Here is a 14,150-nt window from a genome sequence, read left to right as displayed (position 1 = left end):
TTTTTAGTAGAAACAGGGTTTCACCGTGTTGGCCAGGCTGCTCTTGAACTCCTGGCCTCAAATGATCCACCCACCTCGACCTCCCAAAGTGCTGGGATTATAAGCGTGAGCCACTACGCCTGGCCAGGAACTCTACACTCCTCTCTGTACTTGTATAAAGCTCACTAAGACATTGTAAGAAATAGACCAAATGAAAAGAAAATTGTGATATGCTCACATTAAAGTGATCACAAAAAGGTAAAGTTAGCCAAGAACACAGCTGGAAGTTTAACCTGATGGAAGAGAAAGTTCAATTTAAGCTTAACTGTGCATATTCCATTTTAATAGCGAGTAGGAGCCTTACTATTGTCATTATAATGAGAAAAATTGCAAGAGACTGAAGAAAACTGGAGGGCTTACTAATGTAATTAGTTCCACCTTTCAGAAAGGTCTAGGGAGTATGTAGGAGAGATTTGTGGCACTGACAGAGAATGAGAACCTTAGGGGGAAAAATCTGAAATATATACATATATAAGTAAGATCTTGTGCCCATTTGTTCAAGAGAGCTTCTGGGTACTAATGACCAACTCCTGGGTACTAATGACCAACTAATGACCAACTGATCCTCCCAATGGTCAAGTCAGTGCTAGTAATAAGTCATGAGGCTCCATATTATACTGTGGTGCCTGATCATTGGCTGGAAGAAATCATGGGCTGGGAAAAGATGAACTCTCACTCCCCTAGTGTTGTTTATAAGGGTCTGCTGTCCCAGCCCATACTATAACGCCCCAGGAAAGATGGGCTTGCCCAGAGAAGGCAAAGAAATCGGGAAGTCAATAAATTAGCAAGTCTGGAATATGCACAGGGAGTAGAACTAAGAGTCAAAACAGAGTCACTGGCTCAGAGAGATATCTGGTTTGATTTTTCACTTATGAAATAAGGTTCCCAAAATAATAATTTAATAAGAACTGTAAACTCAAAATAAAATTCTAAGGCCCTGCTCAATAGGCAGGGCCTATCTGAATAGATTCCCTCCTCTTGACCAGGGCACTCCAAAGTTAACCTGAAAGACTGGTTCAGGCCATGACGGGAAATGGGGGTCAGACATGCCTCATTATGCCTCCTTTCTTTTGGAAATCAGGAAAAGCCAATCAACATTTAATACCAACAGAGGCCTTAAGTCTGATAAGAAACATTTACAATCTATTATCTGTGAAGCCTGCTACCTGGAGGCTTCATCTACATGATCAAACTTTGGTAACTACAACCTCTTATCCTAACCCAGACATTCCTTTCAACTGATAATAACTCTTTCAACCCTCGCCCCCTTTTTGGACCAAACCAATGTATATCTTAAATGTGTTTGATTGATGTCTCATGTCTTCTTAAAATGTATAAAACCAAGCTGCACCCTGACTACTCTGAACACATGTCATCAGGGTCTGAGGGCTGTGTCATGGGCCATAGTCACTCATATTTGGCTCAGAATAAATCCCTTCAAATATTTCACAGAGTTTGACTCTTTGTCAACAGAACTATTGCTGAAATAAAACAATTTGTAAAAGTCTTATATTCTATTTCTAGTAAATAAGAACCATTACCAAGTGGAAAACACCACTAAATATATAAATTTGATCACATAATTCCTGAACAGACCAGATCATCATATAAGAATACAAGAGCTAAAATCAATCACAAATTATAAGGAAAAAAAATAGGAAGAAATTCCGAAAGAACCAGTTCAAATTCTGTTCTACATCAAAATAATCATTCTATATGATGATCAAATGATTAAGAATTAATAGCTATTCTTTACCTTCCTGGGACTTTTCATATCCATCAGGATTCATGGATGGCATAAGGTGAATTCTAGTGCTATGAACCAAATCTGTGACTTCAGGGTCTGTTCCAAAGTTCTTACAAAGGTATTCGATGAGGTTCAACAGCAGTTCTCTTCCAACCACTTCATTTCCATGCATATTTCCAATGTACTTAAATTCTGGTTCACCTGAAAACAAAGTAATTACATGGAAGGCTTTTTTTCGTTTCTAATCATCATGGACTCTGTTTTTTTCCCCAACATATATAAATCCTGTACTAAAAATTTTTTTAAACATGTATTTTGGCAAAGGAGGCAGAAAAAACCTTCAGAAACATCTTATAAAGCAGTTTCCTTACTAATACGTATGTCTGAGCAGGCTCAAAGTATATATATGCCATGTAATATAAATAAATAAAACACTATTAGCAGAATAAATCTAATCTATGCACATATTAAATACCATGCCTAATATGGGTTAGCAAAAGGATTTCCTCTTTTCTGGGAAAAGATTAGTTACATTTTTTTTTTTTTTGCTTTCTTTTAATTTTAGTTAGGTTTTCTTAATGCCAGTTATACTAACTGTAGGCGACCTTTCTGGATGAAACATAGCAATATTGAACATGGCTTTGAGGGGCACTACTGAAATTATGTGTAAGACCATACCAATTACCTGGTTCATGGACACCTGGATTATCAGATATCTCCATCACATAAAGTTCTCTTGACTCTACTGATTTTCCCAATGAATAAAGCCGGGTAATGTTAGGATATTCATTGGCAAACCTTCTCAAGAAGATTTCCATATCAGGGAAATGGTGGTGGTGAAAGTCCTTCGGCTGAATTGGCTGGTAGGAGGATGATGTTCCAGAAAGAATATTAGGTATAGCAACTGTGCTAGCAGTTGCTACAGCCTCTGTCGTGTCAGGGATTACTGAAGTTACAGTTGGCCTAAGAGACAAATCCACCTCTGTGGCTGGTCCTTCTTTCACCACTATATTAGTAACAGTCAATGGCATATACCTGAAAAAAAAAATTGGAAAAGTAAACGGTTTATAGTTAAGACATACAATGCTTTAACATTATAAAAGCACAGAAGCCTTTTCATCCTCTTATGCTTAGCGATCTATCAAAACTCAAACTAAATAGAGATGTGTAAATTTAAGAGTTTTAGGACATTATTTCACAAAGAACCCCAGATTAAACAACTATTTCTCTTACCAAATCTTCTCAAGTACCACGCACTAGAATGTATACCAAAAAAATTACATTCAAAGGAAAGAACATGTTGAAAGATGCGGCTGTTACTCCATTGTAACCACTGCTACAGTACTCAAACAAGGGATAAATTATACAATTCTTTGCAGTGTCTTATCAAACTGACATTCCAACTTCTTTTTCAAGCAGGAAAGTTCAAGATTAAAGGTTATCAATTAAATCCTTATCAAAGTGAGCTTCCAGAAAGCTTTCCAGGGGAGGTGGGAAACCACTCATTTAATAAATTAGAAAGCTGTGAAGACAGTTCTTCAAAAGTGTCATTTACAGAGCACTGGGTTTCTTCTACTCTGGTATTCAGTTAGCTTTAAGGTAATGCTTTACACAGCTGAATATCTTTTCACGTTTTAAAAACTGTCCTTCCTCTATTGCTACAACTATGCTTCATATCCCATTGTACTATTAGACTACGTGACAAAAAACTCCACAATAGTATTTTCTTATTACAAAAGGGGAAAAATCAGAAAATACGGAAAAATAAAAGCCACAAAAAATAAACAACATGTACTAGACTATATTTCTGTCTTAGATATAAAACAGAGACTTGACATTTTAACTAAGAGTCTACATAGTTTAAATTCTTACCCAGTTAAAACTACTGTAAGGTTATAAGTTCCAGGAACAAGTAATCGGTAGAAATCACCAAATCTGCCTGTTGTGATATTATGATTAATACCAGCCACTGAGATGGTTGCATTCTCTAAACCAGATCCTGTTATGGAATCTTTAACAAATCCTTTCACTCCAATGTGAACCTAAGAAGACAAGAATCCAAGTTCAGAGACCATGAATTTAGAAGGCAAAAGGGCACAACTTTTCTCTGCACTGATAGTAGAATTTCTAAAAAATAAAGTGACTCTTCTCTCTCCCCCAAAACATTTTCAATCCCTTGAAGTTTAAATAAAATACAGACAGAAGTATTAAATCCTTAAACTTAAGCCATGTGTCTGAACTCGACACTAGTAAGGTGCTTTTAAAATTCCCTCTCCTCAAAGCCAGACTTCTAGTTTTCTCAACAGGGTGTAATTGCTGGTGTATCCAATTGCAGTATTAGTCTGTGTGATGTTTAAATTAAACTGATGTCCATGGTTCATATAGTGGTAAAGGCTCACTAGCAAATATGATCACGTGACATTGTAAGAACCTGAAAGTACAAATTTGGCTAATTATTTCAGTTTGTATAAGTAAGTGTTCCAAGACAGGCAAAGGAAGCCCTATGGAGCAGAGAGCTGGGGGCAAGGGGCAGGGGAAGCAGAACTAGAATATGTTTTAATAGATTGTAACCTAATAATCTTTAAAGATAATTTATAATCTTAAGTAGTAAAAACAGATAAAGGACATCTAATACTGTATAGATTGTCATTCACATGCATCCAGATTTCTCTCTTATTTAATCCTGTTTCTATACCCCAACCTTCCAGTCATCTACTTTTACCTTTTCAATCAATGTGATCAAAGACTCACGATTGTTCTCCCATTCCTGTCGAAGCTGTGAAGCAGGTGGGTACTTGCAACAAGACAGTTCTAATGTGATCTCGAAACAGTTGGCCCACACATAATTGTAATCTTGCATACCACCTGTAACATGGAAAAAAGAAGTTTACTCTCAGAAGGAAAATAATTATACCCTCCAAAAGACTGAAGAAATTAAATCAGCCAACTCTGCATATATAAATTTTCTTTTCTTTTCATTAAATTGTTTGAAATTGTAGAAGGCATCTGAACTATAGTGGAGGCTAAGAAGGAAGGTTAAAAGGAATATACATTGAAAAAGAACATATAGTGAAAAATACATTTAATTGATAGAATGAGCGGTTATGAAAAGTACAAAGATATTAGTTAATACCAGTAACAATAATGATAATAGCTTTGAGCGTTTATTATATACCAGACCTGTTCTAAGAGCTTTATGTGTATTAGCATTTAATCTTTACAGCAATTGTGTGTACTATTTCAGATACTACTATTTCATCCATTTTACAGATACGAAAAGTGGGGCACAAAGGGGAAAATAAGACACAATAAATTCTTTCAAAATGTGTTAAATGGAAGGTGGAACTTAAAAGGGAATAAGCATCCATGGTCTATGACCTTCACCACGTTTATACCTATATAAGCCCACACACTCATTTTGTTGACAGCCTATTACCCTATCATTCTTGTCACTTGATTTTCTCACATCTTGTTTTTAGCGGATAAAGACTAAAAAGTGAAGAAAGGAGCATGTGTAACTTCTCTGTGATCTTGCCTTGCTCTTGCAAAGCGCAAATGCAGATTTTAAGGGTCATCTTTCCTCAACCCCCAGTGCATCTCAGGTGATGTCACATAGGACCCTTCAGATCAGGAGGGAGAATAACTTCCCTTTCACTGACAGCACCAAAAGATATGCTTCCATCATAGATTCTTCTGCCACTTACTGGATGAGAACCCTTTGGCATTAACATGGGTATTTATTTATTTATTTATTTATCTATTTATTTATATATATACAAAGTGAATGTTAGCTGACCACAAAAGACCCTTCCAACCCTCGCATTCTATGATGTTTAAAAACACATGCTGATTTGGGCTGGTCACAATGGCCCATGCCTGTAATCCTAGCACTTTGTGAGGTAGAGAAGGGCAGATTGCCTGAGTTCAGGAGTTCGAGACTAGCCTGGGCAACATGGTGAAATCCTGTCTCTACTAAAAATACTAAAAATTAGCTGGGTGTGGTGGCACACGCCTGTAGTCCCAGCTACTGGGGAGGCTGAGGCAGAAGAATTGCTTGAACCCAGGAGGCAGAGGTTGCAATTAGCAGAGATAGTGCCACTGCACTCCAGCCTGGACAACAGAGTGAGACTCCGTCTCCAAAACAAAAACAAAAGCATGCTGATTTGATTATAAGAGAAAAGGCAGGGAGAGAATGTGAAAAACAGACAATTCTGAAACCTGGTTCTGGAGAAAGGTCAATGTCATAGTTTTAAGCACAGCTTATTAGGAGTTCATCAAAGAACAAGGGCTTATAAAACATTGAAGAAAAGCAAACAATATAGCAAAAATAACAAAACTTTGACAGAAATAAAATCGTAGCAATATTATTGGAGCCTAAACTCTTAACCTCATTTTTGCTGAAGTTTTATTACGTGCTTTGAAACACATCTAGTTCTTGAAATATGCACACCTTACCTAATGCAATATGCTTCATTTCACTGGCATATTTATAGGATAGATACCGGTAAGAAAAAAAAGTTAGGTTAAGTGTAAAGCATCAAAAACTTCTAAAGAAGAAATTGGGCAAAGAACCTTTAAAAATCCAGGACTCCATGAACTCTAACCAATGCCATTTTGAGTAAGTACAAAGAAGAAAACTGAACACAATCCTCAAGTTAACCAAGCAGGATCACAAGGATGCTGGTGACGTGACATCTCATCTCAGGAGATGATCTGATTATATTCATGTTCATCCATGTTAATTCAGCACTTACAAATAATGCCAAGTGTTTGTTTCTAATCAGAGGAGGGGACAACCACATCCATAAATAATTAAATATGACAGTAGAGGAGAGTGGTGAATGTTGTATAGCAATGTAAATGCACTTAATGACAGGGAATTGTACCCTTAAAAATAGTTACAATGGTAAATTTTATATTATGTGTACTTTACCACAATTTAAAAAATGATAATAGGCTGGGCGAGGTGGCTCATGCCTGTAATCCTAACACTTTGAGAGGCTGAGGGCAGTACCTAAAATAGTGCCTAGCATATAGTAGGTGCTCAATAAATATTTTGGGAGGCTGGGCAGATTTCTTGAGCTCAGGAGGTCGAGACCAGCCTAGGCAACACAGCAAAACCCCACCTCTACAAAAAATACAAAAAAATTAGCTGGGCATGGTGGCACATGCCTGTCATCACAGCTACTCAGGAGGTTGAGGTGCGAGGATCGCTTAAGCTCAGGAGGTCAAGGCTGCAGTGAGCCAAGATTGCACCACTGCACTCCAGTCTGGGTAACAAAGTAAGATCCTATCTTGGGAAAAAAAGAAAAAAAGAAAAAAAATGATATTAATAATAGAGATATTATGGGTCTATGCCACTAATTTCAATTTTGGAGTTGAGGGAAGATCTGTAAAGGCTTCTTGGGGGGGCAGTTTTTTAGTTAGATCTTAAAGACAAAACTATGAGTCAGCCAAAGAGATGTGGGGGTTCAGGAGCACTGTAGTCAGGGGAAATGACTTTGTAAAGGTGGAGGCTGCTGGTGTATGCTGACCACCAGTTATGAGGCTGATAAGGCCACAGAATGAGGGCAGGAGCACAGAGCTGCAGGGGTGTCTTGAATGGTGAGGCTGGAAAGGTAACTGGGGTCTAAAGGAGGCTGAGGATAAAGGTTTCCATGGCTTTCTAAGGCATAAAAAAATGACATTTCATCTGTTAGTTTTGAATAGAAAAGTAGCATGATGAATAGAAGATAGTACGGTCTGGAAAACTGTGCGGGATTGGAAGCAAAAAGCCCAGTCAGGCAGTTTCTTACAATGATCCAAGTAAAAAGTAATTAGGCCTAAAATGTTGTGGTGGCAACTGTGTGGAAGAAAAGGGAAAGATGTGAGATAAGATACTGACAGGATCTGATAGATAGTGGGAGTTGAGAGAAAGAAAGGAATCAAAGAGGACCTCTGGCCTGATCAATCAGGCTAATGATGATGCCATTAACAGAGAAAAAATAAGGTCTGCAAGAGTAACTGAGCAGAAAGGGGCATGTTGAATTCGAGGTATCTGTAGAATATTTAGACAGAAATACCCAAGAAGTAATTCAAAAAGACAGGTCTGGAGCTTGGGGAGAAGAGTAGTCCTTTTCAAGAAATGATCATTTAAGAATAGGAAACTCAGTTTTCATTCAGCAAATATTTATTGAGCACCTACTATATGCCAGGCATATATGCCAGGCACCTATTCTAGGTGCTTGGGATACGGTGATGAACAAAACAGACAAGGTCCCTGCTTTCTCATAACATTCTTTTAAAGTTTAAAAACTTTAAATTCTAAAATATAAAAAACTTATAAAATTATTATATAGGGGAATCAGACAGTAAACAAATATAAATAAGAAAAATATCAGATAGTGAGAAGTGCTATGCAGAATTTTGTTTGTTTGTTTGTTTTAGAGACTGAGTCTCGCTCTGACGCCAGGCTGGAGTACAGTGGCATGATCTTGGCTCACTGCAACCTCCACCTCCCAGATTCAAGCAATTCTCCTGCCTCAACCTCCCGAGTAGCTAGGACTACAGGCTCACGCCACCACACCCAGCTAATTTTTTGTATTTTTAGTAGAGATGGGGTTGCACCATGTTGGCCAGGATGGTCTCCATCTCTTGACCTCGTGATCCACCTGCCTCAGCCTCCCAAAGTGCTGGGATTACAGGCGTGAGCCACCACACCCAGCCTAGAAATTTAAGTACAGTGACATGATATAGCTAGTGATTGGTGGCAACTAGAGACTAGGTAGTCACAAAAAGGCTTCATGAGGAAGTAATATTAAGTCAAGATCTGAAAAAACAAGATGCAGCCAGCCTGGTAAAAGTCAGCGGGAAAAACATTCCAAAGGCAGGGGAGAAGTTTGGTGAGTGTAAGGAATAGAAAGAAAGCTACTGTGGCTGGACAATAACAGACAAGGGAAGAATGGCACAAGATGAGGTTGAGGGATTCTGGCAAAACAAGATCATAAACAGCTTTGGCAGCTAGGGTAAGAAGTTGGGGATCTTATTCTAAGTGCAGTAGGAACCACAGGAGGGATTTGGTTTTTGTTTTATTGCACTAAAGAACACACAATACAAAATTCATCATATTAACCATTTTTACATGTACAGTACAATCGTGTTAACTATATTCACATTATTGCGCAATAGAGCTCTAGAACATTTTCATCTCGCAAAAAATGAAGCTCCATATCCATTATAAACAACTCCCTTTTGCCACTCTCCCCAGCTCCTGGCAACCACCTTTCTACTTTCTGTTTCTAAGACTTTGACTACTTCAGATACTTCATATAACTGAAATCATGCAGTATTTTGTCCTTTTGGCTTATTTCACTTAGCATAATATCCCTAAGGTTCAGCGATGTTATAGCATATGATAGGACTTCCTTCTTTTTTAAGGCTGAATAAGATTCCATTTTTTGAATATACAAACTTTTCTTTATCCACTCATCTGTCAACTGACATTTAGTTGTTTCCACCTCTTGGTAATTGTGAATAATGCTGCAATGAATATGGGTATGTGATGATTCATGATGTAGAGCATCTTTTCAATGTTTGTTGGCCATGTGTATATCTTCTTTAGAGAAATGTCCATTTAAGTCCTTTGCCCATTTTTAAATTAGATTATTTGTTTTTTATTGTTATGTTCTAGGAGTTCTTTGCATATTCTGGATATTTTAGGGGGTTAATATATTATTAGGGCAAAAATATTTTTTCCTTTCTGTAGGCTGCCTTTTCACTCTGTTGTTTCATGTTTGACAATATTTCACACTGATTTGTGAGTCAGAACATTCATTCACAATGTTTGCTGGGCAGAACACTGGCAGGTTTTGCACAGAGGTGTGATACAATCGGAATTATCTTCATTCTGTCAAGATCATTCTGACTGCTGGATGGAAAATGACTGTAGGGGGGCAAATGGGGAAGCATGGAGATGAATTAGAAGATAATGGTGACTTGGACTAGGCTGGTGGTAGTGGAGACAAAGAGGACAGGTCTGGATATAGAAGGAAGAAATCAAGGACGACTTCTAGATTTTAGGCTTCAGAAATCAGGGAGATAGTAGTACCATTTACTGAAAAGATGAAAAAGAATAAAGGCAACAGAGGTGGCATCCCTAAGGTTTTGCCTTTGGTCCTCTTCTCTTACTACTTATTTCCTTGGTATAATGAAACTCATATAGTCCTGTGGTTTTAAACATGATCTACAGGGTAACGACTCTCAAATTTCTGTCTCCAGCCTGGACTTCTTCCCAGATTCCAGACTTGTACATCCAACTGCCTATTCAAAATCTTTACTTGGATATCACAAACTTAACATATCCAAAACTGAACTACTCATCTTCTCCAAACCTGCTCCACCCACAGTCTTTCCCACTACAGTTAATGGCACTTTCATCCTTCTATTAAATAGTTGCTCAGGCAAAAAGCCTTGGATTCACATTTAATATCAAAAGTGTCAGAAAACCATGCTGACTCTAACTTCAAAATATATTCAGAATCAAAAAATTTATCCTCATCTCCATTGCTGTGGCCCTGTACAAGCCACTGCCATTTCTCTGCATGTATTTCTGTAATCACTCTTTTTTTGTTGTTGAGACAGTCTCGCTCTGTCACCCAGGCTGGAGTGCAGTGGTGCAATCTCGGCTCACTGCAAGCTCTGCCTCCCGGGTTCACACCATTCTCTTGCCTCGGCCTCCCGAGTAGCTGGGACTACAGGCGCCCACCACCATGCCCGGCTAATTTTTTGTATTTTTAGTAGAGACAGGGTTTCACCATGTTGGCCAGGATGGTCTCGATCTCCTGACCTCATGATCCGCCTGCCTCAGCCTCCCAAAGTGCTGGAATTACAGGCGTGAGCCACTGTGCCAGGCCTCTGCAATCACTCTTAAGAGGTTCCCCTGTTCCTGCCCTTGCTCTTTTCCTCAACAGAGATGCCACAGTAATTCTGTTAAAATGCAAATCAGAAGTTATTTCTCTGTTCAAACCAGTTCAGAGACTCCCTGTATTTCACTCAGACTAAAGGCCAAAGTCTTTTCAGTGGCCTAAGGCCCTGTATGATTTGACCCCCATCACCCAGCCTTCCTTCCTAAACCTCCTTTTATACTCTCCCCATCATTGGCTCTGCACCAGACACACGGCCTCCTTGCTGTTCACTGGATACTCTTAAGTACCTCCTGACTTTGCTCTACTTGTTCCCTTTGCTGGAATGCTCTTCCCCCGAATATCCTTACTACTTGATTAACTCCCTCCACTCCAGCTCTTCACTCCAGTTTCAACCTGACAATGAAGTCAGGTCATCCTGACCTCCCCATTTGAAGTTGCTACTTACATCTCTCCATCACTATCCCCAAGCCCATCCCACCAGCACTCCCAGTTCCTCTTACCCTTTTTCTACCTTGTTGCTTTTTCTACAACACTTAACAATTCACCTATGATGTTTATTATTTACTGCCTGTTTCTCCCTGCCAGATTATAAACAACACAAAGGCAAAGATCTTTGTTATGCCCATCAATGGACATTCCAAGCACTAAAACAGTATCTGCCACATAGTAGCCCTTCAATAAATATATGTTAAATGAATAAAAGGAGGTTGGAGCAATGGGAAATTAAGATGTTTGTTTTCAATGCATTAAGTTTGAAATGCCCATTGAATATCCATATGGGGATGTCAAACAGACTTTGTTTTCTCAGAATATTTGCAGGTTTATAACTACCATAAGCCTAGTAACTTGGTCTTAACCTTGTTTCCTAGGGCAAGGCAATCTTTTAGCTTTCCCTTATTCACCTTGAGTCTGGCAGGAAATGGGTAAGATGCTGATTTTCCTATCCCTAGCAAGTCATATTTAGTCATTAGGTGATATTAGTCACCTTTAGTCACTGCTGACCTATAATCATCTTTGGTAACTTTCACTTGTACATATACACGTAAACACACATGTGCATTCATTGTACATAATATTTATTGAAAATCTTTTCCAATTTTTACTACTACATTGGTCACAATACAATGGTCGTTGTGTGTAAGGCATTATACTAAGATTATTGGGAATTATAAACAAGAGATTACTTCCATCCAGAGTTTAGAGTCTTGGTAAGGAAGCAAAACAGAGAACACATAAAAATAACAATTTCAGTTGCTTCCAAGATGGCCAAATAGGAACAGCTCTGGTCTGCAGCAACCTGTGAGATCGACAAGATTGACACAGAAGAGGGGTAGATTTCTGCATTTCCAGCTGAGGTACCTGGTTCATCTCATCGGGACTGGTTGAACAGTGGATGCAGCCCAGGGAGGGCGAGCCAAAGCAGGGAGGGGTGTTGCCTTACCCGGGAAGTGCAAGGGGTCGGGGGATTTCCCTTTCCTAGCCAAGGGAAGCTGTGACAGACTGTACCTGGAAAAACAGTACTCTTTCGCACAAATACTGCACTTTTCCCATGGTCTCAGCAACTGGAAAACCAGGAAATTACCTCCTGTGCCTGGCTCAGCGGGTCCCACGCCCACGGAGCCTTGCTCACTGCTACTGCAGCAGTCTGAGATTAACCTGGGAGGCTGCAGCCTCACAGGGGAAGGGGTGTCTGCCATTGCTGAGGCCTGAGTAGGTAAACAAAGCGGTCGGGAAGCTCGAACTGAGCAGAGCCCACCGCAGCTCAGCAAGGCCTACTGCCTCTATAGATTCCAACTCTGTGGGCAGGGCACAGCTGAAAAAAAGGCAGCAGACAACCTCTGCAGATTTAAACGTCTCTGACTGACAGCTCTGAAGAGAGCGGTGGTTCTCCCAGCATGGCATTCAAGCTCTGAGAACAAACAGAGTGCCTCTTCAAGTGGGTCCCTGATCCCCGTGTAGCCTGACTGGGAGACACCTCCCAGTAGGGGCCAACAGACACCTCATACAGTTGGGTGCCCCTCTGGGATGAAGCTTCCAGAGGAAGGATCAGGCAGCAATATTTGCTGTTCTGTAATACTTGCTGTTCTGCAGCCTCCACTGGTGACACCTAAGCAAACAGGGTCTGGAGTGGACCTCCAGCAAATTCCAACAGACCTGCAGCTGAGGGGCCTGTTAGAAGGAAAACTAACAAACAGGAAGGAATAGCATCAACATCAGCAAAAGGGATATCCACACCAAAACCCCATCTGTAGGTCACCAACATCAAAGACCAAAGGTAGATAAAACCACAAAGATAGGGAGAAACCAGACCTGAAAAGCTAAAAATTCCAAAAACCAGAGCACCTCTTCTCCTGCAAAGGATCACAGCCCCTTGCCAGCAACAGAACAAAACTGGATGGAGAACGACTTTGCCTAGTTGACAGAAGTAGGCTTCTGAAGGTCAGTAATAACAAACCCATCGCAAGGAAGCTAAAAACCTTGAAAAAAGGTTAGACGAATGGCTAACTAGAATAAACAGTGTAGAGAAGACCTTAAATGACCTGACAGAGCTGAAAACCACAGCACAAGAACTTCATGACACATGCACAAGCTTCAACAGCTGATTCGATCAAGTGGAAAAAAGGGTATCAGTGATTGAAGATCAAATTAATTAAATGAAGTGAGAAGACAAGATTAGAGAAAAAAGAGTAAAAAGAAATGAACAAAGCCTCCAAGAAATATGGGACTATAGAAAAAGACCAAATCTACGTTTGACTGGTGTACCTGAAAGTGACGGGGAGAATGAAACCAAGTTAGAAAACACTCTTCAGGATATTATCCAGGAGAACTTCTGCAACCTAGCAAGGCAGGCCAATGTTCAAATTCAGGAAATACAGAGAACACCACAAAGATACTCCTCAAGAAGAGCAATCCCAAGACACATAACTGTCAGATTCACCAAGGTTGAAATGAAGGAAAAAATGGTAAGGGCAGCCAGAGAGAACGGTCAGGTTACCCACAAAGGAAAGCCCATAAAACTAACAGCAGATCTCTCATCAGAAACCCTACAAGCCAGAAGAGAGTGGGGGCCAATATTCAACATTCTTAAAAAAAAGAATTTTCAATCCAGAATTTCATATCCAGCCAAACTAACCTTTAAGTGAAGGACAAATAAAATCCTTTACAGACAAGTAAATGCTGAGAGATTTTGTCACCACCAGGCCTGCCTTACAAGAGCTTCTAAAGGAAGCACTAAACATGGAAAGGAACAACCGGTACCAGCCACTGCAAAAACATGCCACATTGCAAAAACCATTGATGCTATGAAGAAACTGCATCAATTAACAGGCAAAATAACCAGGTAACATCATAATGACAGGATCAAATTCACACATAACAATATTAACCTTAAATGTAAATGGGCTAAATGCTCCAATTAAAAGACACAGACTGGCAAATTGGATAAAGAGTCAAGACCCATC

The 14,150-nt window shown here is 39.6% G+C and overlaps 1 protein-coding gene across 2 annotated transcripts in view; it reads right to left on the bottom strand.

Moving 5' to 3' along the window:
- Nucleotides 1-14,150, bottom strand: part of CPD (carboxypeptidase D) — a 91,366-nt gene that overhangs the window by 43,986 nt on the left and 33,230 nt on the right. For both annotated transcript variants that reach the window (XM_011990384.1, XM_011990385.1), the window contains exons 3-6: nt 4,509-4,651; nt 3,659-3,828; nt 2,472-2,821; nt 1,796-1,987 (exon numbers count right to left, since the gene is read on the bottom strand). In XM_011990384.1, coding sequence (XP_011845774.1) covers nt 1,796-1,987; nt 2,472-2,821; nt 3,659-3,828; nt 4,509-4,651 — 855 coding nt within the window. The remainder of the gene's footprint in view (nt 1-1,795; nt 1,988-2,471; nt 2,822-3,658; nt 3,829-4,508; nt 4,652-14,150) is intronic.

The sequence above is a fragment of the Mandrillus leucophaeus genome, unplaced genomic scaffold (genome assembly GCF_000951045.1).
Source record: "Mandrillus leucophaeus isolate KB7577 unplaced genomic scaffold, Mleu.le_1.0 Scaffold379, whole genome shotgun sequence".
NCBI classification, from domain to species: Eukaryota; Metazoa; Chordata; class Mammalia; order Primates; family Cercopithecidae; genus Mandrillus; species Mandrillus leucophaeus.
This window is presented reverse-complemented; position numbering and strand designations above follow the sequence as displayed.